This window comes from Schistocerca nitens, chromosome 4 (genome assembly GCF_023898315.1).
Source record: "Schistocerca nitens isolate TAMUIC-IGC-003100 chromosome 4, iqSchNite1.1, whole genome shotgun sequence".
Lineage (NCBI taxonomy): Eukaryota > Metazoa > Arthropoda > Insecta > Orthoptera > Acrididae > Schistocerca > Schistocerca nitens.
The window spans coordinates 878,731,082-878,758,289 of record NC_064617.1 but is presented as its reverse complement, the minus strand read 5'-3'; the positions used below and the strand labels follow the sequence as shown (position 1 = coordinate 878,758,289).

Genomic DNA, 27,208 nt, shown 5'->3' with positions numbered 1-27,208 from the left:
GTGTTCACATCTCTATCAACTTCTGTCATTTAGGTTTATGATTCTTATTTTATTAATTGAACAAGGAAATGAAATAAATTCCAGTTAATACATTCACTCACAATTATAATTACTAATCTACTTTTGGTTGGAATTACTAAAAAAGTTCTACCTACCACAATGCTACAAGCAAAGCGTTCTTACCAGCAGTTATAAAGCTGGTATTATAGAACAATCTGCCAATGAACATCCGGCTACTACTCAAAAACTAATTGCATGCAACAGAAAAATTGATTTTAAAACCAGGAAGATAAATTGTTTGATTTGACAACGTGTAGTAATGATTTATATCACACAGCGTACCTTTCTCAGCATAATAATTTTCAGACTTTTTCCGTTTTTATTTTTTATTCTTATTATTTTATATTTTCAAACTTCTCCTGTTTCTCATGATCTTCATATGTTCTATTATTCATGGTTGTATTGGATTAATTTGGTGTCCCATTAATTTATGTATTCAACACATGGAAAAGAAAATATTGTATTGCTAAGTCACAATATTTAATGGTAATATTTTTGATTACTATTCTTTAAGTCGGGTAGCTGTCATGGTCACCAATTGCAGTGTGGTTCATGGGATAATTTAGAGTTGAAAGTTATTCTTTGATTTATTGATACTTTTTCTGGAAAGAATTGTGTGGACTGTAATTGTTAATGAGTCCACAAATGGTACCACACCACAAAACACGGCTGCGAACATATCTAATATGCATGATGTAATTAGAGAAGGCACACAGAAAATTTTATATTTTTCAATACATACAGTCTGATTCAGCAAACCACCTAATTTTGAGACTTTGTTTTCTGTAATCATAGTATTTCATGCACATTTACTATGTTTACTATATGCACAGACTAAGTAGACACTGGTCGCGACGGCTGATGGGAGGGATCGTTAAGGGATTTCCAATTTACAGTCCTCGCACCAAGTGTCAACCTAGATTGTATGTAGAATAGATATGTCATATATTATAAAAGATGAAAACTGCATTTCGGAAACTGTTTTTCGCTGGATGTTTACATGTTAAGGCCTGAAGCTGATTTTCTAGTCCAGTTAAGTATGGAATAGAGAAAACAGATGTTGCAGTTTCTGATTTAGTCAACACAATCACTATTTTTCTTCATTTAAATATTAGAAGTAGACAGCTTCATGCTTGGTCTAATACTTCCACTCCTCCTTCACTGTGCAAGAAATGACTCCAATGACTCCATCCATATTAGCAGAAAATTTTAAAAACAGAACATAGCTTGACACCCCAAACATGTTTGAAAAACTGTTGTGTGTTTACATGGTAGCATAAATCGACTGTGGAAGTGGAAAACTTGCAGCTACAACCAGATTTCCGGAATTGAACTTTGAGTGTTAACATAACCAACCAGAAACGATACTGGGAAATCAGCTTACGATATTCAGTTTTGCGAGCTCCAAAGGAACACCTCAAAGTAAGTATATGGTATTGAAGTTAAAAAATGAAGACATCTCTAAAACGTACTCTAAGAAGGTTGCTGAGAATCTTGCATAATACACCCCTAGTGTAAGTGATAACCTGGATCAGGAATGGAACACTTGCAGGGATGCAGTCATTAAAGCAGCAGAAGAAGTGCTAGGGAAAGAAGGAAAACAACCAAGGAATTCCTGGTTTGATGAAAAATGTAAGAGAATAAGTCAGGAGAAAAATCTGGCATACAGGATAATGCTCGAGAAATCATATACTTGTTTAGCGGTAAGAAATTATCGAGATAAAAGGAAAGACGAGAAGAAACTGCATCAGAGAAAGAAAAGGGAATGGGAAAGAAAGCAGATTGAAGAACTGGAAACAACTGGAAAAACAAATGATGTTAGAAAATTTTATCAGAAAATTAATAGTGAAAGAAGAGTATTTAAGCCACCCATCAACCTGTGTAAAAGTAAAAATGGGACACTACTAACCGATGACCAAGAGGTACTGGAGTGCTGGGTAGAGTATTTCAGTGAACTGTTGGATGCTTCAGAGTCCCCTACTGAAGATATCCCAGTCCCTCCAGAAGATGATGCCATAGTACCTTCCCCTTCCCAAAGAGAAGTGAACAAAGCAATTGCCTGATTGAAGAACAATAAAGCACCAGGGACTGACAATATAACATCTGAGCCATTGAAAGCTGGAGGAGTTGAGCTAAATCGTAGGATCTACAAGATTTTTTGCCTCATCTGGGAAAAGGAAGCATTACTAGAAGAATGGAATGTAGGGATAGGGTGTCTGATGCATAAGAAAGGAGATCTATTTGAATGCAGCAACTACAAAGGCATAACACTTTTAAACATTATATATAAAGAACTATCAAATATCCTGTTTAGTAGACTTTCACCTATAGCAGAAGATGACACAATAAACTGGGCCAAACTGTATGAGGTAATGCGGGAATTTCGAGTGCCTGGAAAATTGGTGCATTTAATAGAGGTCACCCTAAAGTATCCCCTGGTACCGTGAGAGTGCAGTCAAGGCTATCACCTCACTTTCTCACTCAAACTGGACTAAGGCAAAGAGAAGGGCTTTCCTGCCTACTTTTCAACCTGGTGCTTGAAAAAGTGGTACACGGATCGGGTATCCAGACAAGAGGAACTATCTACTATAAGTTTGTACAATTGCTGAGATATGCAGATGACTTGGAATTAATGAGCAGAACACTTGGAGATCTACAAAGTGCATTTCCGGCTCTAAAACTGAGGGCAGAGAAGTTGGACCTGAGAATTAATGAAGGAAAGACAAAGTATATGTGTAATGGCACTAACCAACCCTTGCAGCCCACAATAACCCTTGATGGAATGACATTTGAGTGAGTGGAATGTTTCACCTATCTGGGCTCAAAGATAGAAGCAAATGGCACCACCTTCACTGAAACCATGGCTCGCATAAATGCTTCTAACCAATGCTACTTTGGAATGTTGCGACATTTTAAATCCAAGCTTATATCAAGAGGGACTTGGTGCAGGCTTTACAAAACGCTGATATGCCCACTACTTACTTATGGCTTAGAAACATGGAAAATTATGAAACAGGGTGAAAACAAACTGAGATCACATGAAAGAAGTATACTGAGGAGGATTTTTGGACCTGTATATGAAAATGGGATCTGGAGAAGGCGAAGAAATGATGAACTTTAAGACTGCTACAAGGAGGATGATGTGGTAAAGTTCATAAAGCTGTGCAGACTGAGATGGGCTGGACATGTAATGCAACTCGATGAGACAGATCCCACAAGGAAAGCCTGCTGCAGTGAACCTGGAGGAAGAAGAGCAAGAGGCCGACCTAGGTTGAGATGGAGTGATGAGGTAGGAGAGGACACTGCCAGAGTCGGTTGCCATAACCCGAGGTCCACAGCAAAGTCCAGAGAGGAATGACAGAAAATTATTGAGGAGGCTAAGTCCCATCCCGGAATGTAGTACCAATGGAAGAAGAAGAAGAAAAGAAGAAGATGTAAACATAGTGATACAGCTATCTGTATGATCTCTTGTTGTTTTTCCTTTTCTTTCTCGCCACGTGTGAACTCATATCTGAAACAACAGCTCCAATTATCAAATAAGTAGTCCAAAATTCTTGAATCTCAGTACACTATATTTTAAAATAAGCCTTACAACATAAAATCACAAGAAAAACACTATTATTTCTCCCTCATTAAGCCTAGATAAAAGCAGAGTGATCAAAGATGAGGTGAACTTTTTTCATATTAAAAAAAATAAAGATATCACTTTGAATATATTGCACCAAAGAGTGCCTCTTTTCCATTTTGAAGAGTAAATCATGCATAATCTTATCTGTGAGATCATAAGAAGATAAAAATATTACGACCTGTTTACTATAAAGAATAACGATTAATAAATTTTTTCCACAAGAAAAAGAAATATCTCTCCTTATTAACTACTTCCTTATTACACCACAATGGCTTAAGCCAGGTTTACATCCCAAAAAGGCACTTTTATGTATTTGGTGGAGTATTTACAAGGTAATTTAGTTTGAACTGCTGAAATGTGGACAAAATGTGAATGCAGACTTCTACTGTGAACAACTGGACCAAGTAAATTAATTTTAAGTGAAAAATGCCCAGCAAGTGTCAACAGAAAAGGCATTATTCTGCAACACCATAATGCAAGACTTCAATGTGCAAGATGAACCCTGGAAAAAATTAATGAGTTGGATTGGAGGATATTACCTCACCAAATTTGGGTCTGGCTGTGACTCATGCTAGGATAGCCTAATGGTAAGGTGGTCGTTCATGATAAGTGAGAAATCCAGGTTTGACTCCCGGGCCAGAACAAATTTTCATTGTCGTCATTCCATTATACAGCTGATGGTTGTTCAATAGTTGTAACTGAGAACAAATTTCATTTATTTCATAAAGGTTGTAGTCACTGCACGGTCTGTCCCTTCAGACATACATGTATGTCCAAAGGAACATTGCATCATACTTCTGAACAACACAGGCACTTTATCCACTGACACAGGGCAAGCGATTTTCAATTAAAATGCCTCCCCTATACAGGAGTATACATAATCAGGGTGCTACTAAAACTTGGAAAACACAAATTCCCTGTGAATTCCAGGTGTGAGGAGGCAGATGGTGTCAAGAAGCTCCTGATCTGATAAATTAATGGTGAGTGCAGCAAGGGTGGGGGAGGGGGGGGGGGGGGGGGGAGCAGCAGCAGCATACCACAATGACGACTTGACTTCTGTTTCTTCTCAGTTGAGCTATATATATCACACATTAGCAGTAGTTTAACTGCAGTATTTAAACATCGATAATTTAAAGGGAATAATAGTCATACAATTAACACACTTTGAAACATTAAGTATTATAAAATTTGGCATTTATAAAACTCAATAAAATTAAGTTTAAAAATGCAAAAAATGTTAGAAATGCAGAATTCCCTGAGATTTTATTAAATTCCCTGAGATTTCCCTGATTTTGGCAGGTAAAATGTTGTTGTTGTTGTTGTTGTTGTGGTCTTCAGTCCTGAGACTGGTTTGATGCAGCTCTCCATGCTACTCTATCATGTGCAAGCTTCTTCATCTCCCAGTACCTACTGCAACCTACATCCTTCTGAATCTGCTTAGTGTATTCATCTCTTGGTCTCCCCCTACGATTTTTACCCTCCACGCTGCCCTCCAATACTAAATTGGTGATCCCTTGATGCCTCAGAACATGTCCTACCAACCGATCCCTTCTTCTGGTCAAATTGTGCCACAAACTCCTCTTCTACCCAATCCTATTCAGTACCTCCTCATTAGTTATGTGATCTACCCATCTAATCTTCAGCATTCTTCTGTAGCACCACATTTCGAAAGCTTCTATTCTCTTCTTGTCCAAAGTATTTACCGTCCATGTTTCACTTCCATACATGGCTACACTCCATACAAATACTTTCAGAAATGACTTCCTGACACTTAAATCTATACTCGATGTTAACAAATTTCTCTTCTTCAGAAACGCTTTCCTTGCCATTGCCAGTCTACATTTGATATCCTCTCTACTTCGACCATCATCAGTTATTTTGCTCCCCAAATAGCAAAACTCCTTTACTACTTTAAGTGTCTCATTTCCTAATCTAATACCCTCAACATCACCTGACTTAATTCGACTACATTCCATTATCCTCATAAAGGTAAAATGTAATTCCTGAGAATTCCAGCTTTTGCAGAAGAATCTCCACCCTGATTGTGGATGTACGAGTGCAGGTTGTAGATGTATGGTTGACGACATATGGAAGTTGGGATCGGGCTGTGAGTCATGCTAAGTTAGCCTAACGGTACAGCAACTGCTTGCGATAAGCGGGAAATCTGAGTTAGAGTTCCGTGTGATGAAGCAAGCTGGGATATTTTTACTTCCCCTCTTGTTTTGCCATATGCCTCCTTAAAATTCCTTTTTTCATGTTTAACAATTTACCATTAACATACATTAATATAATCTGCATTTTCATAAAAGAGAAAGACTGGCCCTCAGTTTTAAAGAATATAACACCAGAACTAATTCTGTGCTTAGTTTTATGTATGTAATTGATTTTATAATTTATTTCAAGTGTTCCTAGTTGGTATCTTTTATTATAGGGTGAAATCAGTGATTGTTTCGTAACTTAAACTCTATTGTTGACTTATAAAAAAATATAAATTCTATAATAATTATGAATGAATGGAAGACGAACTAATAGTATTCTTAAAGTATTTATTTGGCTCTATTCAAAAACATGTTAGCAAAGCCAGACCTTAATTAATTCCAAGATAATTAACAGTTTTGTCAAAAGTATTGTTTACATAACTATATTTGTTAATTTCATCATTTACACAAATGATTCTGCTTAACCCTTGTAGTAGAAGAAACTATTAAAAAGAACCAGTGAGTTAAGTTTTAATTGAATTTCTGTAAATTTAACTTCGAACAATTTGTAGTTTAAGTACCTATTATTGTGATGATATATAAGGGTCCGACAGTCAGTCCACGGCTGAGTTTCAGACGAGGAACCTATGTTGGTTAGAATGACAACAATGCATCAACTTAACAGTGAAATAAGTGTAACACAACTAGGCCCTGTGTTAAAGCAATGACAGTGTCTGCTCCAGCCCTACCTGATTATTCCGAAAGAGCTGTGAATTATGTGGTTATGTTTTTACTGCTCATTGATGTTCAACAGGAAACTCTTGTAGCAGTATGTGGATGTTCACCTGCTAACTATTAATGAGGCTTATGGGAAGTTAGAACAATGGTGCACTGGTCGTATGTAATTGTGTATTATTGGGGGTTTGTGAAAAGTGAAAGTAAAAGACTGTGAAACGCAACTGTGCATCTGTTGGCTGCATCATTTACAGTAGACAGTACTGCACGTCCACCCCCTATTTTTTCAGCCAGTACATCGACACCAAGGACAACAAACGAAGAATACAAGTAGGTGAGCCGCTACACCCAGTCCAGCATGTCATTCCATTATACAGCTGATGGTTGTCCATATTCGAAACTGTGAACACATTTCATGGCAAAAGGTTGTTCATAATGAGGGTGATTACATCACTGATTAAAAATAAAAACTTGTTAATAATTTATCTGTTTAAATCCACTGTAAAAAATGTTACTTTCCATCCACCTAATATATGCTGAAGAAACAGCTACTTTAACAAAGAGATAGTGGGTTTCCCATCTGAGCACCTGGTTTTCGAACAGCTGCTTCTCTTTTCTACAAAAGTCTTAAATGTTCCTGTAGGTAGTATCTATTTTTGGCTTAGTGAAATATGCTTCTAAATCCTTACATCTGTTCTCTACCCATTCTTGCTTAGCAATTTTGCACTTCTGTCAATCTCATTTCTTAGATGTTTGTATTCCCTTTCGCCTGCTCCATTTTTATATTTTCTCCTTTCATCAGTTAAATTCCGTACCTCCATTGTTATCCCAGGATTTCTAGCAGGCCTTGTCTTTTTACCTATTTGATCCTCTGCTGCCTTCACTATTTCATCTCTTAACACCACCCATTCATCTTCTACTATATTCCTTTCACCTGTTATAGTCAACTGCAGCATAATGCTCCCTCTGAAACTCTCAACACCTCTAGTTCTTTCAACTTATCCTGGTCCATCTCATTAACTTCCTATCTTTTTGGAACTTCATTTTTAATTTAAAATTCATAACCAATAAATTGTGGTCAGACTTCACATCTGCCTTACAAATGACTTGTAATATAAAATCTGGTTCTGAAATCTGTTTTACCCTTTTCTAATTAGCCTGAAACCTTCTGCTGTCTCCAGGTCTCTTCCACACACAAGCTTCTTCCATGATTCGTAAACCAAATGATAGCGATGATTAAATTATGCTCTGTGCAAAATTCTATCAGGTGGCTTCCTATTTCATCCCTTCCCAAGTCTATATTCACCTACTATTTTTCCTGCTCTTCCTTTTCCTACTACTGAGTTCCAGCCCTCCATCACAAATAAATTTATGTCTTCCTTAACTATCTGAATAATTTCTTTTATCTCATCGTATGTTTCTTCAATCTCTTCATCATCTGTGAAGCTAGAGCGCTTATAAATTTGTATTAATACAGTACCTGTGGGCTTCACACCTCTCTGTCTACAATAATGTGTTCACTACGCTGTTCATAGTAGCTTTCCCGTGTTCCTATTTTGCTACCCATTATTGAACCTACTCCTGCATTACCCCTGTCTGATTTTGTATTTATAATCTTGCGTTTACCTGACCAGAAGTACTGTTCCTCCTGCCACTGAACTTCACTAATTCTCAATGTATGTGTCTTCAACCTATCAATTCCCCTTTTTAAATTTTGTAACATACATGCCCAACTAAACAATCTAACATTCCACACTTGATCCCGTAGAATGCCAGTTTTATTTGTCCTGATGACAACATCCTCCTGAGTAGCCCCACCTGAAAATCCAAATGGGGGCATATTTTACCTCTGGAACATTTTACCCAAGAAGATGCCATCATCACTTAACCATACAGTAGAACTACATGTCCTCGGGAAAAATTATGGCTGTCCTTTCCACTTGCTTTCAGCCACTTGCAGTATCAGTGCAGCAAGGCCGTCTTGGTTGATGTTACAAGGCCAGATCAGTCAATCATCCAGACTGTTGCTCCTGCAGCTACTGAAACAGGTGCAGCACCTCTTCAGGAGCCACATGTTTTTTTTTGCCTCTCAACATACAACCCTCTGTTGTGGTTCCAGCTATGGTACAGCTATCTGTATCGCTGAGGCACGCAAGCTTCCCCACCAAAAGAGAAGCAGTTGTATAAATATCTCAAATGCAAAACCAGTGCTAAGCAAAGAAGGGCAAGCTGCAAGATGGAAAGATTCTATAGGGGGTCTAGGGAAGACAAATGAACTTGAAGGCAGTATTATAGAAATGGAAGAGGATGTAGATGAAGATAAGATGGGAGATATGACACAGCAAGAAGAATTTGACAGAGCACAGTTTCAATTTCAGAGAAATGTAGGAACACGCAAGGCAATAATGACACTACGACTTATCTTAGAAGACAGGTTAAGAAAAGGCAAACCTACATTCATAGCTTAATCAAACAACAGAAAATCAAGGATGGAATGTAATGTAGACTTAGATAAAGCTTTTGACAATGTTGACTGCAATACTCCTTGAAACTTAGAAGATAGCAGGAGCAAACTAGAGGGTACAAAAGGCTATTTACAACTTTTATGGAAACTAGACAGCAGTTATAAGAGTTGAGGAAGCAGTGTTTGGGATGGGAGACAGGGTAAGAGCCTATATTTGATGTTATTCAATTCATACATTGAGTAAGTAGTAAGGAAAACCAAAGAAATTTGGAGCGGGAATTAAAGTTTAGGGAGAAGAAATAAAAACTTGGAGGTTTGCTGATGATGTTGTAATTCTGTCAGATACAGCAAAGGACTTGGAAGAGCAGTTGAACAGAATGGACAGTGTCTTGAAAGAGGATATAAGATGAACATCAACAAAAGCACTGCAAGGATAATGGAATGTAGTCATATTAAATCAGATGATACTGAGTGAATTAGATTAAGAACTGAGACACTTAAATTAGTAGATAGGTTTTATATTAGGGGCAGCACAATAGGTGATGATGGCCAAAGTAGAGAGGATATAAAATGTAGACTGGCAAAGGCAATAAAAGTGTTTCTGAAGAAGAGAAATTTGTTAACATCGAATAGACTTAAGTCTTTTCTGAAGGCATTTGTCTGGAGTGTAGCCATGTATGGAAGTGGAACATGGATGATAAACAGTTTAGACAAGAAGAGAAAACAAGCATTTGAAATGTGGTGCTACAAATAATGCTGAAGATTAGATGGGTAAATCCTGTAACTAATGAGAAGGTATCGAATAGACTTGGGGAGACAAGTAATTTGTGGCACAACTTGATAAAAGAAGGGAGCAGCTGATAGGACACATTCTGAGATATCAAGGGATCACCAGTTTAGTACTGGAGGGAAGCACTGAGGGTAAAAATTGTACAGGGAGACCAGGATATGGAACAAGTACTAATCTAATCTAATCTAATCTACAGTAAGCAGATTCATATAGATGTAGGTTGCAGTAGTTATTGGGACATGAAGAGGCTTGCACAGCTTAGAGTTGCATGGAGAGCTGCATCAAACCAGTCTGTGGACAGAAGAGAACAACAACAACAACAACAACAACAACAACAAAGAGATAAGCAGATCCCTGAATCCTACATGATTGGGAGCTACTGACAAAAGCAACTGCAGATTTACAATATAGGAAAAGACCAACTGCTGCTCACCATAAAGATCACAAACTTAGTATCAGAGAGGCATGATGAAAAGACTGCTGTTTACAAGCTTTTTGCGAAAGCCTTCTTCAGGAAAGAAAAACACGCACGACTGCCATCTTTGCCCATTCCAGTCATAATTCTGGCTGGAGTGGCCGGACATGGCAGTCATGTGTGTGTGACATTTGCTTGCTTGTGATGTGTGTGTGTGTGTGTGTGTGTGTGTGTGTGTGTGTGCGCGCGCGCACGTGCACTTGTGTGTGTGGGTTTCTGCATGCAAGGTTTGCACACCAACAATAAATTCTCGAGCCTTCGATGGCTGTGACACTATCACCGTCATCAGGAGTTATAACCAATGGTTGTTTAATTGATAAATGTTCATTGATAGCGATGAAGCAACAATTATGATACATGTTACTGATTGGTTATACAACTTTTATATGTGCTATTGATATATCTATATGTCAAACATCTGTATGGAATCAGATGTCTGTTCCATATTTTTTGACATTTTGTCATCATAATCTTGTCATCTGAATCTTGTAATCAAATGGTATCATACTGTTTTTGCTGACCGGAAGATAGTCTTATGGAACAAACTAGTTTAGTAATTATTATAATAATATGATGACTAAATTTTTACATGTCGGCACAATGTGTTTCCAAATGACATTCTTTAATGCATGTAGCCACACAAGTGGAATGCTTGAAACGTAATACAGGTAGTCAATTCCTTATGCCGCAAAAAACTGAATATGACATTCTTTAAATTTCTGAAAGCTATAAAGCACTGTTTACACAGTTTATGTGAGTGTTTTCAAGACTTATATCTCTCATCAGATTTAGCACTCCGTACTGAAGCAAATTTAGGAAATTCAGCAAATTCACTGGTGTTCATGTACTTACGATCTTCAGCATATCTTCGATGTCTGTATTCCAGGCATGTTCCATGAACACCTGACATATCGTCTGTATATACCATGTTCCAAGATACTTATCTCGATGGGATACATAACCTGTAAATTGAATTTCAGAAATTTTGATAATGATCAGCAATCTTTACCACACAGAGTATATACATACAAAAATTTTATGTAATTAGTACACACCAGGGATAGTACAGAAAGCAATGAGCATATCTGAGACTTTCCGTATTGTACTCTGCACTCTTCCATCTGTGTATGTGCGGATTTCCTTAGGTAGAGGTGGAGATGGCACTCCTATATCAGTGCAATTTCCTCTGTCAAAAATAATTTGCACTATAGTCTGACAATTAATGAAGATTAATACATGAAAAATTATATTAAAAAACAATGATGAGATTAAATTAGAGTCACAAAACAAATTATTAACTCTTTTGGGGAAAAAGGTTGAATGTTCTGTCATACAAGGGGTAAAAATATACGCAACAAAACTTACCGACAGGTCTGGAAAAAGAATATTTTTGGTTTTCCTTGCAAGTTTGGGCAGCTAGCGTTGTCAAATTTGCTAATCACCCATTCGACATCCCGCAGGCCCCCATCATAGCAGATGATACTGGTAGAATTTGCGAGAGGACCTGCACGACCATGACTCATTACAGCAACGACACAAGAATCCACCGATTTGTGGCCTTCCAGCTTCGTAAATTCTTCTATTTTCCTTTCCATTTCCTAAAATTGAAAAGAAGGAATTTTGTGACTTATCAAGAGACGAGGGATTAGTTAACAAGCAAATTATATAGGTTTCAATTAGAACACTATACACTGATGAACTTTGAATTAAAGATAGCTTTTCTGTTGGAGAGATGGTGCGCCTGTGGTCCTGGTGAGTATAATGGGTTAAAATGGTACACAGTATTCATAATAAAAATAATGTAATAATATGTTGAATTACAGACACATATCATTGACATAGATCAGCTGTAGGATTTTGGAACATACACTGTGCTCAAATATTATGGAATACTCGATGAAAACAAACTGTTGACACAGTCAGCACACATTCAGGAAATATTGATCTTGTAAAACACAACTGGCCCTTTATTTACACGAAGTAACGAATGCTACCACCAGAGGATTTCAAGTTGATTCTATATTTCTAATTTCCAGAAGGTTTTTGACACTGTACCTCACAAACAGCTTCCAATCAATTTGCTTATCTATGGAGCATCATAACAGCTGTATGACTGACTTTCTGTCACAGTTAACAGTTACTGGTGAAAGGCATCGAGTGGAAAAGAAGTGATATCAGGCTTTCCCCAAAGAAGTGCTGTAGCCCTCTGCTGTTCCTGATCTATACAAATGACTTGGGAGACAATTTGAGTCTGCAGGTGATACCGTCATTTACTGTCTATTAGAAGATTAACACAAACCACAAAGTGACAGTAGTATGAAAATGATATATTGCTATGTACTACATAGAGGAGGTGCTGAGTTGCAGACAGGCACAATGGAAAGACAGCTAACCATTTAAGCTTTCAGACAAAATAGTCCTCGTTCGCAAGGGAACACATGCACATGCACACAAACACAAATCATATGCAGAAGAATGGAAAAAAATTTGCAGAAGCTGATCGCAGGGAAGATTAGTTTGGATTCCAGAAAAATAAACAAACAAGCCAAGCAATTCTGACCTTATGGCATATAAAATAGGTTGAAAATGGTAAAACTACATTTACCAGTGGAAAAATGCTCCTGTTGGAACATAAAAAGGTGAATATATTTCTCTTTAACAGAGTGACAGAAAAATGAGGAACCAGCTGCTTCGATGCTCATTCTGCCTTCCTCACCAAAAGTTTTGGCACGCGACCGTATTCACACCCTTTTAACACAGAACATTCTGAGTCATTTTATTCAGTACCTTTTTTGTAGTTAGGCCTTCACACTCTGCATCTCCCTCTCACTGCCACTATCTGTATATGTCTCTCTCCCACCATTTCCTTTTTCTTCCAATGATTTATAGTGTGTCCCACTGCCACTGTCTCTCTATATATAAGTGTTAAAGTTTGCCATCTGGAAGGGTGTGGCCCCCCAAGCCTATTTATCATCTTCACTCATCCGCATTTTTCATTATGACTGTCGCCTCTCTCTTTTGCTCCCACTGCTTCTATATCCATTTCTCTCTCTCTGTTTCTCCCACTGCCACTGATTGACTGTCAATATCACCTCTCTCTTTAGGTTCCATCTCTCTCTCTCTCTCTCTCTCTCTCTCTCTCTCTTACTGGCACTTCCCCCCCCCCCCCCTCCCCTCCTGCTCTCTCTCTGCTACCCTCTTTCAGTACAAAAAAGCATGTGTATGTTCGGGATTGAGGTGCCTGGTACTTCACTTTTTAGTCAGAGTCCTTTAATAAAGAGGAACATATTTGCCTTTTTTGTGCTCTGACGGGCATTTTCCACTGGTTCCCTTCTTTTCCCTGTTATACCAGGGTATGCTGCTTGTTAAGAAATGAAGTCTATAGGTCAGTAAAGTTTTGAAACTTTATTTATATACTTTGACACATTTATATACTTCAACTCATATAAAAAACAAATAAGTACACAGAACATAAGGTTAACACAAAATTGTTTGCTTTAAATTTATTCTGGATACTTTGCTCATCGATCACAGATCATCGAAAATGCCCGACTTATGATTTGTACCTTGCAAGAGTAAGATGTTACTAGAAATATTTGACTGAATCTCCAGTTTTACATAACTTTCAGCAGTCTCTTTAAGTTCTTTCAGGCATGATAAGACCATTTTTAACCCAATTTTCATCACTGCAGTACCATTTTGGCATATTTACATAAATTTGAGTGCCCATCACTGAGCCAGTATGACAAAGTCTTATTGTTGAAAAAATGCTGACTAAAAATATAATTTGAAATTAGAATTATATATTAATAACTTCAGCTGCTGACGGGCATTGATATATATCAACGGGGACAGGTGAAAATGTGTGCCCGATGAGGACTCGAACCCGGGATCTCATTTGAGTCCTGGTTGGGGCACACATTTTCGCCTGTCCCCAGTGATATACTGGTATACCAATGCCAATCAGCAGCTGAAGGTATTAATATATAATTCTAATTTCATTCTAGACGGCTACAGGTCACCAATGGTGTCTGTTCTTTCAGGCGTGTCTGAAAGAACAGTCACCATATCCATATAAGTATATAAAAATATAGTTTCATGACCCCAGAACACTTTTGATGACCCTAAATGCCTCACCATGTGTTCACTACATCAGTTAAAACTATTTTTACACCTCAGACCAGCTATTATGTGTATAAGTAACTTATGGATTTCAGTAAAGCATAATGATATTGAAAAATTTTTTGAAGTTCCCAGGAATATCATCTTAAGAACATAAAGCAAAAATTTTGACACACTGACATGTATAGAAGATGTAGAAGTGAGCATCTCCACGACTGGTATTTTTTGTGCCCAAAAATCATGGTTTTTTTTTTGGGGATTTTCTCATGAACTGTCCATGAACAAATAGTGCTTTTATAAGCTTCCTAAGGTTCACCCTAATGCACAAGAACCAACCATTTTCCTCAATTTGCCTGGGCTGTAGGAAGTGTGTAATTTTTAAATTTTGACTCTGTACTATAGGGTAGCTACAATATGCTCATTCTTCTGATAGCTACAATATGCCCATTCTTCTGACAGGTATACAAATGGTCACTAGGCATAGGGATATTCAAAACACTTGTCCCTTATCTCTGTGAGCAATAAACCCGAGATATGACTCCCTAAAAAATAACATTTTCGCGTATGAATTCTTGGAACATACTGGTATCACGCACTGTTGTGTGTGGACCAACAGCATCTGTAGACTTGACAATGTTGACTGGAATACACTCTTTGAAATTCTGAAGCAAGCAGGGGTAAAATGCAGGATGCAAAAGATTATACACAGCTTGTAAAGAAGTCAGTTATGAGAACCAAAGGGTATGAAAGGGAAGCAGTAACTGAGAAGCGAGTGAGTCAGAGTGTAGCCTCTCCCCAGTGTTATTCAATCTGTAGATTGCAGTGTTATTCAATCTGTACATTGCACAAGTAGTAAAGGAAGCCAAAGAGGAATTTGGAGAAGAAACTAAAATTCAGGGAGAAGAAATAAAAACTTTTAAGGTTTTCTGATGGCATTGTGTTTCTGTCAGAGGCAGTAAAGTACTTGGAAGAGCAGTTGAACAAAAGTGGGGAATTGAATGGGGAATATAAGATGATCATAAGCAAATTGCACAGGATAGACTAACGTGCAGAGTTACATATGATGATGGGTTGAACCTGGAATGTGTCAATAAATCACTTGTGGACAGGAAAGTGAATATAATTGTTGAATTTGCTGGCAGTCTGTTGACATCTTCAGGTGTTGAATATTCTGGTGGAAATCTGGCAGAATACCTGACACCTTATGTCAAGCAAAGTGAATACATATTTAGCGACATATTTAGCACTGGATAAAGATTTGAGTTGCATGAAACCAGTCTTAGGACTGAAGACCACAACAGCAACAGTGACAGTACAGCAACAGCAGCAGCAGCAGCAGCAGCATGATGACAAATCACATATCATTGTGAGATAGTGCCTGGATGAATAAATCAAATCAGATTAAAGATTGTGTATGAGTTTCAGTTACGTTCAGCACATTATTCAAACTGTTCTTTTCTGAGCAGTGAATATTTTTTCAATACTGGCATGTCACTGCAGAATACTATGCCATAGCACATTATTGAATGTAAGTAGCACAAGTATTCTAGAAGTCTGGTAGAAGTAGGTAATGGAAGATGAGAATGACAGAAAATAAGCAGCAGCAGCAGCAGCAGCAGCAACAACAACAACAACAACAAAAACAACAGCAGTATTATTATTATTATTATTAATCAGGTTACCTTCCACTAGGAACGTGGTGCACTCAATGACTGTGATACAACTTCCAAATTATGGAGCACAGCAATCAGTTGTTCCTTTCTTGCAGGTTTTATTCGGCAAATCTAGATTTTAGCTAATGCCTAGCCATTATCGATGCACTATTTCATAGTATCAATGCATGTTCTAGTGCATCAGTCCCGTGTTGTTTGGGCTTCTGCCAGTTATTTTAAAAACTCTTGAATGAACTGTGACAGAAGCCCAAACAACAGGGAACTGATTTACTAGAACATGAATTGACACTATGAAATGGTGCACTGATAATGGCTAGGTACTACCAGAAATCTGGATTTGCCTTATAAAACCTGCAAGAAAAGGATGACTGATTGCTCTGCTCTATCATCTGAAAGATTATTACTATTATTGTTATTATTTGCAGTAGTAGTAGTAGAGCTCCAGTAGCAATAATAGTAATACGATGATGTTGACAGAGTCTTTCGACAATAGAACTAACCTTGTAACACAGGTCATTGTAGATTGTTACATCATACCCTAAACCTTCCAGAAGGTCTTTCAAGTTCCTCTCATCAATTTCAGCTCCACGTCTTTCTGGTTCAATATTTTCTAGGAACTGTATATTATTTATAATGAGAGCATAACCCTTTGGACGTGAGAGCATTGTATAAACCTGCAATTATGAATAATACAACATAAAATTACATGTGAAAAGCGGGCAGATTGAAAACTACAGTAAATACTGTAGTGCATGAATTGTGTAAACAACAAAATAATTAGAGTAAATTATTCAAATTAAAAACAATCTTGGTTGTAACTCAATCTTTTATTAATGACATGTTTCATTTTCATGGGGTATGTTCAGATCGTCTTAATACTTTTTTTTTTTTAATTTTGCTTTTACAACATTGTAAAAATGATAAAAAGGCTTTGTGTTAGATTGAAGCATGTGTCGAATCAGATGAACCCGCAGACACCCAATTTGATGAGTGCTTCAGTCGAGCACAGAGTCGTTTTATGGTTTTTAAAATGTTTTCAAAGAAACATTATAAGATAATGTGAAGGAAAAACACATCATTAATAAAAGATTAAGTTACAAACAAGACTGTCTTCAAATGTTCTGTATATGGTTGCTGAACTAGACAGCCTGAAAGAAAGGAAGAAATTTTAAAAGTATAGTAGTTCAGCAGACAGAACAGTAAAACTGTAATGATATTTCTACATTACACAATATTTTGGATTGATGGAAGCTGGTTTTCATGTTTGAGTATTACACAGTTCAATGAAATTCTTTTATCACCAAGTGCCATGTACTCTGTTACATTTTGTTATACAAAAAGTAATGGCACATTGCAAGATGCATTTAAAAAGAAACATTGAATCATGCAAATTTTGTATTTGCATCATCATCATCATCATCATCATCATCATCATCCCTAAACATAAGTTACAATTAAAAAATACTACTGCAAACAAATCCAGAGGTAGATAAATTTGAGTTTTGGAGAATTGCAGGAACATGAGAGGCAATGCTGACCTTGACCCTATGACTAATCTTAGAAGACAGAGTGAAGAAAGTCGAATATACATTTATATTATTTGTAGTTTAGAAAAATCTTTCAACATTGTTGACAGGAATACAGTCTTTGGAAGCTAAAGGTTCTCTGCTCCTACTGCAGAAACAGAACAGAAGTTGTGAGAGTCAAAGGACATGGAATGGAGGCAGTAACAGATATGCGATGAGCAAGGGCTGTAGCCTATCTGCCATGACATTCAGTCCATGTAATGAACAAACAATTATGGAAGCTAAAGAAAAACCTGAAAAGGAATTATAGTTCAGGAGGGAGAAATTAAAATTTTAAGGTTTGCTGATGACAAGGACTAGGAAGGTCAGTTGAAGAGAATGGTTAGTCTCCTGAAAATACAGAGGTTGTGCAAAAATATTGGAACACAACAAATGCAACACATTACCATGCCTAATATGGTGTAGGAAAACTGTTGCCATTCAAAACAGTTTCCTTTCATCTGACAAGTAGAGGTCCCCTTATTCAGATGGAGTTTCTGAAACTATCGATATGGTGATGTAGGTTATAATCCCAGGTATCACACCCTGCAGCAATTCATCCTGGTAAGCCCTTGTTTGTGAGTAATGGAAAAAAAAATAGAATATTATGTGACACTCAATAACTTTAAAAGAAAAGAATTTTGTACCCTGGCTGCATGGTGTAATGGGTAGGGTACGGTGTTCATGAGCTGAAGTTGTGAATACAGATCTTGTCAGGGGCTTTAAATTTTTTAATTTTTAATTTTTTATCAAAATGACTTTGAACACTATTTTTATTTAATTAACTGGTTTAAATGTAATTTTTGATGTCTATTTCTTTGTCACACAATTTTAATCATCATTTGAAGTTTTTAATTTGTACTTTCTTTTATATCATTCTTTTTCCACTTGGAATGCTCGTGAATCTGAATTTATTTATGTTTGTCTATTATAATATTAAAACATCTGAAAATGTTAACCTGTCAGTTAAAAAACAAAAGAGGAAATTATCTATTTATACTGACTGTGCAATGGCGTCAAAAATGTATTTTCGTTGGGAGATGTGTATTTCTTTGGATGGTAATTGTTGTATAAATGTTTAAAATGTAGCCTAAATTCCTGCTGCACTGTGGACAAATGAACACAGATGAAGATTTGGATGAAATAAGGGATTATAAGTAAAACAAAATTCAAGCAAAATGAAGAACAGAAATAATTAATGCAATAACATGGATGAAAAATAAGGCGATAAAACAAAACAACTTGAATCGAAATTAATATGTAAAATTAATTAAATTTATATGAACAAAGATTTCTACCAGAAAAATAATGATAGGAAGAAAAAAAAGAGAGCAAATTAAGAAGTTGATATGGAGATTAAAATGGTGTGGCAAAGGAATAGAAATAAAAAATTACATTTAAACCAATTACTTGAATAAAAATAATGATCAAAGTAATTTCAATAAAAACTGAAAAATAAAAGAAATTTAAAGTACCTGACGAGATTCAATCCCATGACCTTCTGCACATGAATGCCTCATCCTATCAATTACACCACACTACACCACACAAACAATCAATGTGACACAACTTTTTCAATGCTACTGAGCATTACACAAAATCCCTTTTTTGGGGGGGGGGGGAGGGGGGGGGGGTCAATAACTCACAAAGGAGGGCCCACCAGAGTAAATGGTTACAAGATGTTATAGCTGGGATCTTGACCTACATTGCTGTATAGACGGTCTCAAAAAGTTGATCCCATCACCGGGCTCCCCCCTCCTTATGAGCTGCTACTTCATATGTTATGTGATGTTGGTACACTCATGGATAAATTTCCAGTCACCATTAACAATTCTGATCTCATATATTTGAACTGCAAAGTCCGAATAACAGTATATGAGATTAACAATGTAGGAAAAGACAGTTACTATCTGCCCTAAAGAAGACACATCAAGTTGCATGCAGACACAATTAAAAGACAATCACATATAGCTTTTGGCCAAAGCCTTTGTCAGTAGAATGCACTCTCTCTGTCTCTCTCTCTCTCTCTCTGTCTCTCTCTCTCTCTCTCTCTCTCTCACACACACACACACACACACACACACACACACACACAAATGTAACATCCTCAATATGATTACAATGGTAGATTCTAATTTTGATAAGCTATCAATTACCTCTATGTGCTCTCTGTGAGATGCAATTATATGTTGTTTGATTTTGGTATTCATTGTTTGTATTTCAGAAATAGGAGCTCAATTTTAATATGCTGGCCATCTATTCTAGTAGTTAGTTCATCCACCTGGGTTTTTAAAATATCGTTAGTAGTGTCTAACCAAGCACTTGGCTCCTTTTCGAAATCTGCATTTGCTTTCTTTATATCAGTACTCAATTGTGCATTAAACGTTTTAAACCACTCTGGTACATTCGCCTCCATATCTCTCGTAACTGTTGTCATACAATAACAGCAAAATAAGTTCATAATTAAACCTGACCTATTACTTTAACAGTGTTGAACACAGCGCTGTACAACACATACAAACTTCAGTTATCAAATCGCTCACAGTTTACCCTGCACTACTACAATCAATGACAACGACATTTCAATGGTGACTGAATACAGTTTGTCAGGATGAGATACCACTGGAAAGCTGCAGGACTGATGCTGTGTGGCTGGAAGCTGGGGTACAGCTGAAGCCAATACTGTCAGTTGACAAGCTGCAGATGTGATCTGCAACGGTTGCTGTTAAGTCACCATTGGACTGACACAACTAAAGCCCTCTGGTGTCGCAGACAAAAATCTTCTGACTCATGGACTACCACAATTCTGTCGTAATTGTAACTGAAGGATTTAATAACTGCTCACTGACTACTCTAATCATCTCAAAATTCTGATGTGGTAGTGATATCAATTGCTTTTGCACTTCATCATAATTTTAGATGTTGACTTTTGTCGATATGGCAGAAATGCTATGGTTCTGCACTCAGTCTCATTTCATGTGAGACAGGACATGATACACTCATGGATAAATTTCCAGTTGCCGGTAATTAATAATTCTGACCTTATTTGTTTGAACTGCAAAATCAGAATAACTGTGCATGTCGTCATGAATGTAATCTTCGCCACATCCTACTGTAACTTCTTATGAGCTGAAAGTTGAAAAGGAATCGTATAAATCTCAACTTTCTAATAAATGACGTAGAGGCCTTCTTCATTAATATGAATATACTGAACTATTTGGTACAATAGTTGAACTCCTCATACAATACTTTACGACAACAGAGCTGTACCATTACATGTGCTAAACAAAATTTTGTCCAGTAGTAATTGACATTCATTCTCTCTCAAATGACAGCTAACAAATGACATCAAAGACTCTCCAGATGTCGGTGACATCATTGTGATTGTCACTGATGTCTTTCTTCTGTGGAGAATGCTGGACCTCTGACGCAGGAGTCGACAACATGGAATAAACTGTCCAAACTGCAGGTACCACAAAGCGAAGTAACATTTCTATCATGCACTCAGCTTGCAGATGGGCTGTGTCCATTTAACTGCAGATTACAAGCTCAGGGGAAAAAAAATCCATACTTTACTTAAATATAACTTTTATGGTGACAATCATCATTCATGAGCTTGATAAATGGTGTACAACTCAACACTTCACCAAAGTGGTATGTTACACTACACATATCAGAATGGATAAATACAGGTCCTGTATGGTTTCCACGAGAATCTAATACCACTCTTCCAGCAAAATAGTGGCAAATTCAGATAATGATGATTGAGGTGGATAGCTATCTCACACACTTCTCTCAATAGTAGATCACAAAGGCTCAACAATATTGAGATCTGATGACAGCAGTGGTCAGGAGAGGCGCAACAATTCATCCTCATGCTCTCAAAACCGGTACTGGATGATGTGAGCTGTGTGAACATCATCCTGTTGTCTTGGAACACAATATCACCACTGGGGACAAACACTGTACCATGGGGTGAACCTCATCAACAACAATGGTAATGTAATTCTCGGCAGTAATGTGACACTGCAGAGTAACCAAGCGGGCCCATGGAGCACCACAATACGGCTGCTAAAATCATCAATAAACCTTCACCAGTTTAGCCTTCGGGCATAAACTTGGCCAGAAATTGGAAACAGTGTGAAACAAGACCAATACAAGCAAATGACATTCTTCCACTGCTCCACAGTCCAGGTCTTATGGCTTCAGCATCACCTTCCCTGTTACGGGCATTCACATTACTTATGAGTGATTTTGGATTCCAGTCTGCCCTTCAATTCCCTGCTCCTGAAGCTCCTTTCGTGTTGTTTTGGTGCTGACGGGGTTCACGTGTGTGACAGTCAGCAGCAACTTTTGCAACTGTTGTCCTTTTATTTTTCAACACAATAATCTTCAATGACCGACTGTAACGATCGGTCAACACACACACTTTCATCCACATTATGACTTAGTGGGTGACATTTTACTGCTTTCCCTGTACGCGGTGCCTCTTGAAACACCAGACACTTTGGCTACCTCAGTTATGGATGCACCCATCATACAAGCAACAAGTTTTTCCACATTTGAATTCATGTAGCTTAAACTACAGAGGACATTATTCTGACCATGACTCACACTTGCAACATTTTGAGGACATTCCCACAGGTGCTGTTCATTGTCAAATATAACAGCACAACCTGCAAGCTTGGCCAGCATGTGCACTTATGTACAAGCATGCATTTCTCATGGTGTTTCCATATTTTTCTCCAAGACCTGCAGGTTATAAGACAAAGATCAAGAAAAATAAACCCAGTCAGATAATGATATGAGAATTAGATTATAAAATGACACACTATTATTAGTAGACAAGTTGTGCTGTTTGGGCAGGAAAGTAACAGATGATGCCAGAAGTAAAGAGGATATAACACACAGGCTGGCGACAGCAAGATAAGCTTTTTGAAAAAGACAAATACATTTAACATGTAATATAAATTTAATTGTCAAGCACCCCCCCCCCCCCTCCAAAATTGTCAAGATATTGCACAATATTTCCTGATGCGCAATAATGTTCAATGTGTAGGGGTGATATTGAGAGGTTCTGCAACAATATTGAGAACATAAAAAACATCTGAAATATATTGCATTGCTGGGAAATATTGTACCGTCTGCAGGTGTTATTGACAATATCCTTGAGAGTCTCTCACATGCTACAGACTGTGAATATCAGTGTGTTCACTGTTTGTTGCTGTCGTGGTGTTGTAAATGAGTTCCAAACAAGACCAAGCAGCACTTTGACTAGAGTGCATCAAAATGTACGAATCATTGCTGGTATTGTGGGATGTAAGGGAAGATGAGTACAAAAACACAGAGTTGGAGACTGAATCATAAGACTTTTTGCTCAGAAAATACGGGGAAAGGCCACAAATGCTGAAGTTTTTAAAAAATTAATAAATGCAAAATTATTAATAAAATTTTAGACAGACATTTATGTGTGTGTATACATTACCTAGCCGAATATATACATTACCTAGCCGAATATAATCATTTAGTGCATGCATTATTGCATGACACATTTCCGTAACTATTTCTCAGATACTTTAAACTGAAACTGCCTCCCGTAAACTGTCCACCCCCTTAGCCGAGTGGTCAGCACATCTGGCTGCTGTGCAGGAGGCCCATATGTGATTCCCGGTCGGGTCGGAGATTTTCTCCACTCAGGGACTGGTTGTTGTGTTGTTGCCATCATCATCAACACACAAGTTGCCCAATGTGGTGTCAACTGAAAGGCTTTACAACTTGGTGGCCGAACTTCCCTAGATGGGGACTTCCAGCCACCAATATCATATGATCACTTCATTTTTCCCAGTAAGTTTTAAGTCTTTGAAAGACCTTCCAGTGGGAAGATATCATAGCATAATAGATAGATAGCCACTGAACTGGTAGAATTATATCTCTCATCATAGCATTTTGATTTTTAATCACGGGGAGGATATGGGAAACTGCAGAAATATATGTTCAAATAACTGACGGGTTTGCTGCCGGGTGACGTCGTTGAACACCACCGATATTTCGACAGGAGCACACCCTGCCATTCTCAAGGCACAAATGCCTGTGTGCCTTGAGAATGGCAGGGTGTGCTCCTGTCAAAATATCGGTGGTGTTCGACAACGTCACCCGGCAGCAAATCCGTAAGTTATTTGAACACTCAATTCGCCGGGAAAAGTTAAGGTCTCACATTGCAGAAATGTATTTGGGTGCGTGGGGGAGCTATACTCTAAAATTGCCATTTTTGATCTAAATGAGTTCTGAGATGCATCATTCCACAAGAACTACATTTTATAGATGACACAAAACAAACATTACACCCCAGGGGACTCATGGTTATCCACTCAATATTTGTAACAGGTATATTACTTTGTTACTTAAAAAAACAAGAAGAGGATTACACAGCAATAGCTGAAGCCACAGCATTGTCTCATTGCGATCAGCCATGTAGTGCTACATTTGGCTAAATGACAAATTTAGTAGAATCAGGGGAAATCACTTCCAGAAGTGTGTAAGAATTTTGTAATTAATAATACTCCAGATTCCAAGGGAGGGTGGGAGGGAGGGTGGCAAGTGCTATTGTATGGGAATTCCTATGTATGTTGACAACCTTTTCCAGTAATTTATTAAATGTTGGAACATCAATACGTAAGAAGCTACGATAAATCTTTTTTTTTTTCATTCAACCTCAACCTCAATTCTCCCAGTTTTTGTGAATGGTCTTTGATGCTCCTGGACTCAATTTTTCATCCACTTGTTTCTGTTTCCAACAGAGTAGAGCAATCACCACAGCACCAGCACCTTTATTGTCAACACTCTGAACAACAATATTATTGAGCTGTATGTGACGAAGCAAGCTGGGATCTCTTTACTTCCTCTCATTTTGCCATCTGCCTCCTTAAATTCATTTTATTTTCATTTTTGCCTAATTACCTTTAATGTACATGAGTATAATCTGCATTTCCATAAAAGAGAAAGGTTGGCCCTTATTATTAAGAAATATAGCACCACATCTAATTTTGTGCTTAGTTTTGTGTATGTAATCAATTTCCTAATTTATTTTGACTATTCCTAGTTAATATCTTTTGTTATAGGGTGAAATAAGTAATTGTTTCATGACTTAGATTCTATTGTTGACTTATAAACAAATATAAATTCTGTACTAATTATAAACATTTGGAAGAAGAACTACTAGGTTCTTAAAGTATTTATTTGGCTTTATTCGAAAATATATTAGTTCCAAAATAATTACCAGGTTTGTCAAAAGTATTGTTTGTATAACTATCTGTTAATTTCATTATTTAAACAAATAATTTGGTCTATCCTCTGTGGTAGAAGAAACTATCAAAAAGAAAGAATTTTTATATGTATTTCATGAATTGAATTAGTTATGCTTTAATTATAATTTCTGTAAATTAAACATCAAACAATGTATAGTTTCGGTATCTATTGTTGTGGGGATATATAAAGGCCTGATTTTTGGTCCCAAGACAATCAGTCCACAGCTGATTTTCAGACGGGAAGTCTGTATCGGCTAGTGTAAGAATAACACATTAACTTAACAGTGGGATTAGTGCAACACAAATAATCTGTGTGTTAAAATAATGACAGTGTCTGTTCAATAGTGTCACATGTACCGTATTATTTTGGAGGAACTGTGTGGTTAGGTTTTTACTGTTCATAGATGTTCAATGGTAAACTACTGTAGCAGTATACTGATGTTTGCCTGCAAGCTATTAATGAGGCTTATAAAAATTTATCAATAGTGACCTCTCCATATATCTGTGTAATATTGGGGGGGGGGGGGGGGGGTTGCTAACTGTGAGAGTAAAGAACTGTGAAACGCAACCGTGTAACTGTCGGCTACATCATTTAGAGTAGTCAGTGTTGATCTTCCACCCCCCATTTTTTCAGCCAGTATAACAATGCGGTACGTCAACACTGAGGATTATCAATGACGAAATAAAGCAGGCGAACATTACAAGTGTAGGTTGGACATCAATAATATTGCACAATATTATTGATGTCTAGGAATCACTCTAGAAAGTCTTTTCAGAAAGCATTAATGGGGAGTGCAGTCTTACACAGAAGTGAAATGTGGATGATAAACCGAAGAGACAACAACAGAATAAAAGCTTCTGAAAAGGGGTGCTACAGAAGAATGCTGAAGATTAGACAGGTAGATTAAGTAACTAATGAGGAGATAAGGAATTTGTTTGTTAGGACAAATCCTGAGGCACAAGGAATAGTTAATTTGGTAATAGAAAAAAGCGTGTGTGTGTGTGCGTGGAGGGCGGGGGGGGGGGGGGGGTGCTACCATAACAGAGGTTGTGGCGGTTCGCCTTCTTTTTTCCTTTGTTTGTTGTCCTCAGTGTCAATGAACTGCATTGCTACACTGGCTGAAAAATGGGTTGTGGAAGTACAACAGTAGCCGACAGGTGCACATTTGCGTTTCACAGTACTTTACTTTCACTGTTCACAACCCCCCAATAATACACAGTTATATTGCCAGTGCACTATTGTTTAACTTTTGATAAGTGTCATTAATAGGTTGCAGGTGAGCATCCACATACTGCTACAATAGTTTCCTGTTGAACATCTACGAGCAATAATAGCCTAACCACATAGTTCACATTTCTTGAAGAATAAAAACGTACGTATGGAACAGACACTGTCATTGTTTTAACAAACGGCCTAATTGTGTTTCACTTATTTCACGGTTAAGTTGATGCATTGTTTTTGATCTAACCAACACAGGTTTCTTGTCTGAAACTCGGCTGTGGACTAACTGTCTCTGGACCAAAAATCGGGCCCTTATATATTCTCACAATAATAGATACTGAAACTACACATTGTTTGAAGTCTAATTTACAGAAATTACAATTAAAACTTAACTAATTAAATTAACTGAATACAACGAAAATTGGTTCTTTTTAAGATTTTCTTCTACTGCAAGAGTTAGGCTGAATTATTTGTTTAAATCATTATATTAACATATGCAAACAATACTTTTGACAAAACTATTAATTACCATGGAATTAATTATGGGCTGGCTTTGCTAACATTTTTTCGAATAGAGCCAAATAGATCTTTTATGAATACAAGTAGTTGTTCCTCCAAATGTTTATAATTAGTACAGAATTTATGTTTGTTTATACGTCAACAATAGAATTTAAGTTACGAAACAATCACTGATTTCACCCTATAAAGAAAGTATTAACTGGGAACAGTCAAAATAAATTAGAAATTCAATTACATACATAAAACTAAGCACTAAATTAGATCTTGTGTTATATTCTTTAAAACTGAGGGCCAACTTTTCTCTTTCATGAAAATGCAGATTACACTCACGTATGTTAATGGTTATTAGTTAGAAGTGAAAAAACGAATTTAAAGAGGCAGATGGCAAAACAAGAGGGTGTGATGTAGCAAGCTGGGATATTTTTACGTCCCCTCTTGTTTTGCCATCTGCCT

The 27,208-nt window shown here is 37.2% G+C and overlaps 1 protein-coding gene across 1 annotated transcript in view; it reads right to left on the bottom strand.

The window, feature by feature from the left end:
* LOC126253387 (caspase-2) overlaps positions 1-27,208 on the bottom strand; it is an 83,966-nt gene that overhangs the window by 5,577 nt on the left and 51,181 nt on the right. The window contains exons 5-8 of the mRNA XM_049954681.1: positions 16,646-16,819; positions 11,716-11,948; positions 11,406-11,536; positions 11,203-11,312 (exon numbers count right to left, since the gene is read on the bottom strand). Of these exons, the coding sequence (XP_049810638.1) occupies positions 11,203-11,312; positions 11,406-11,536; positions 11,716-11,948; positions 16,646-16,819 (648 nt within the window). The remainder of the gene's footprint in view (positions 1-11,202; positions 11,313-11,405; positions 11,537-11,715; positions 11,949-16,645; positions 16,820-27,208) is intronic.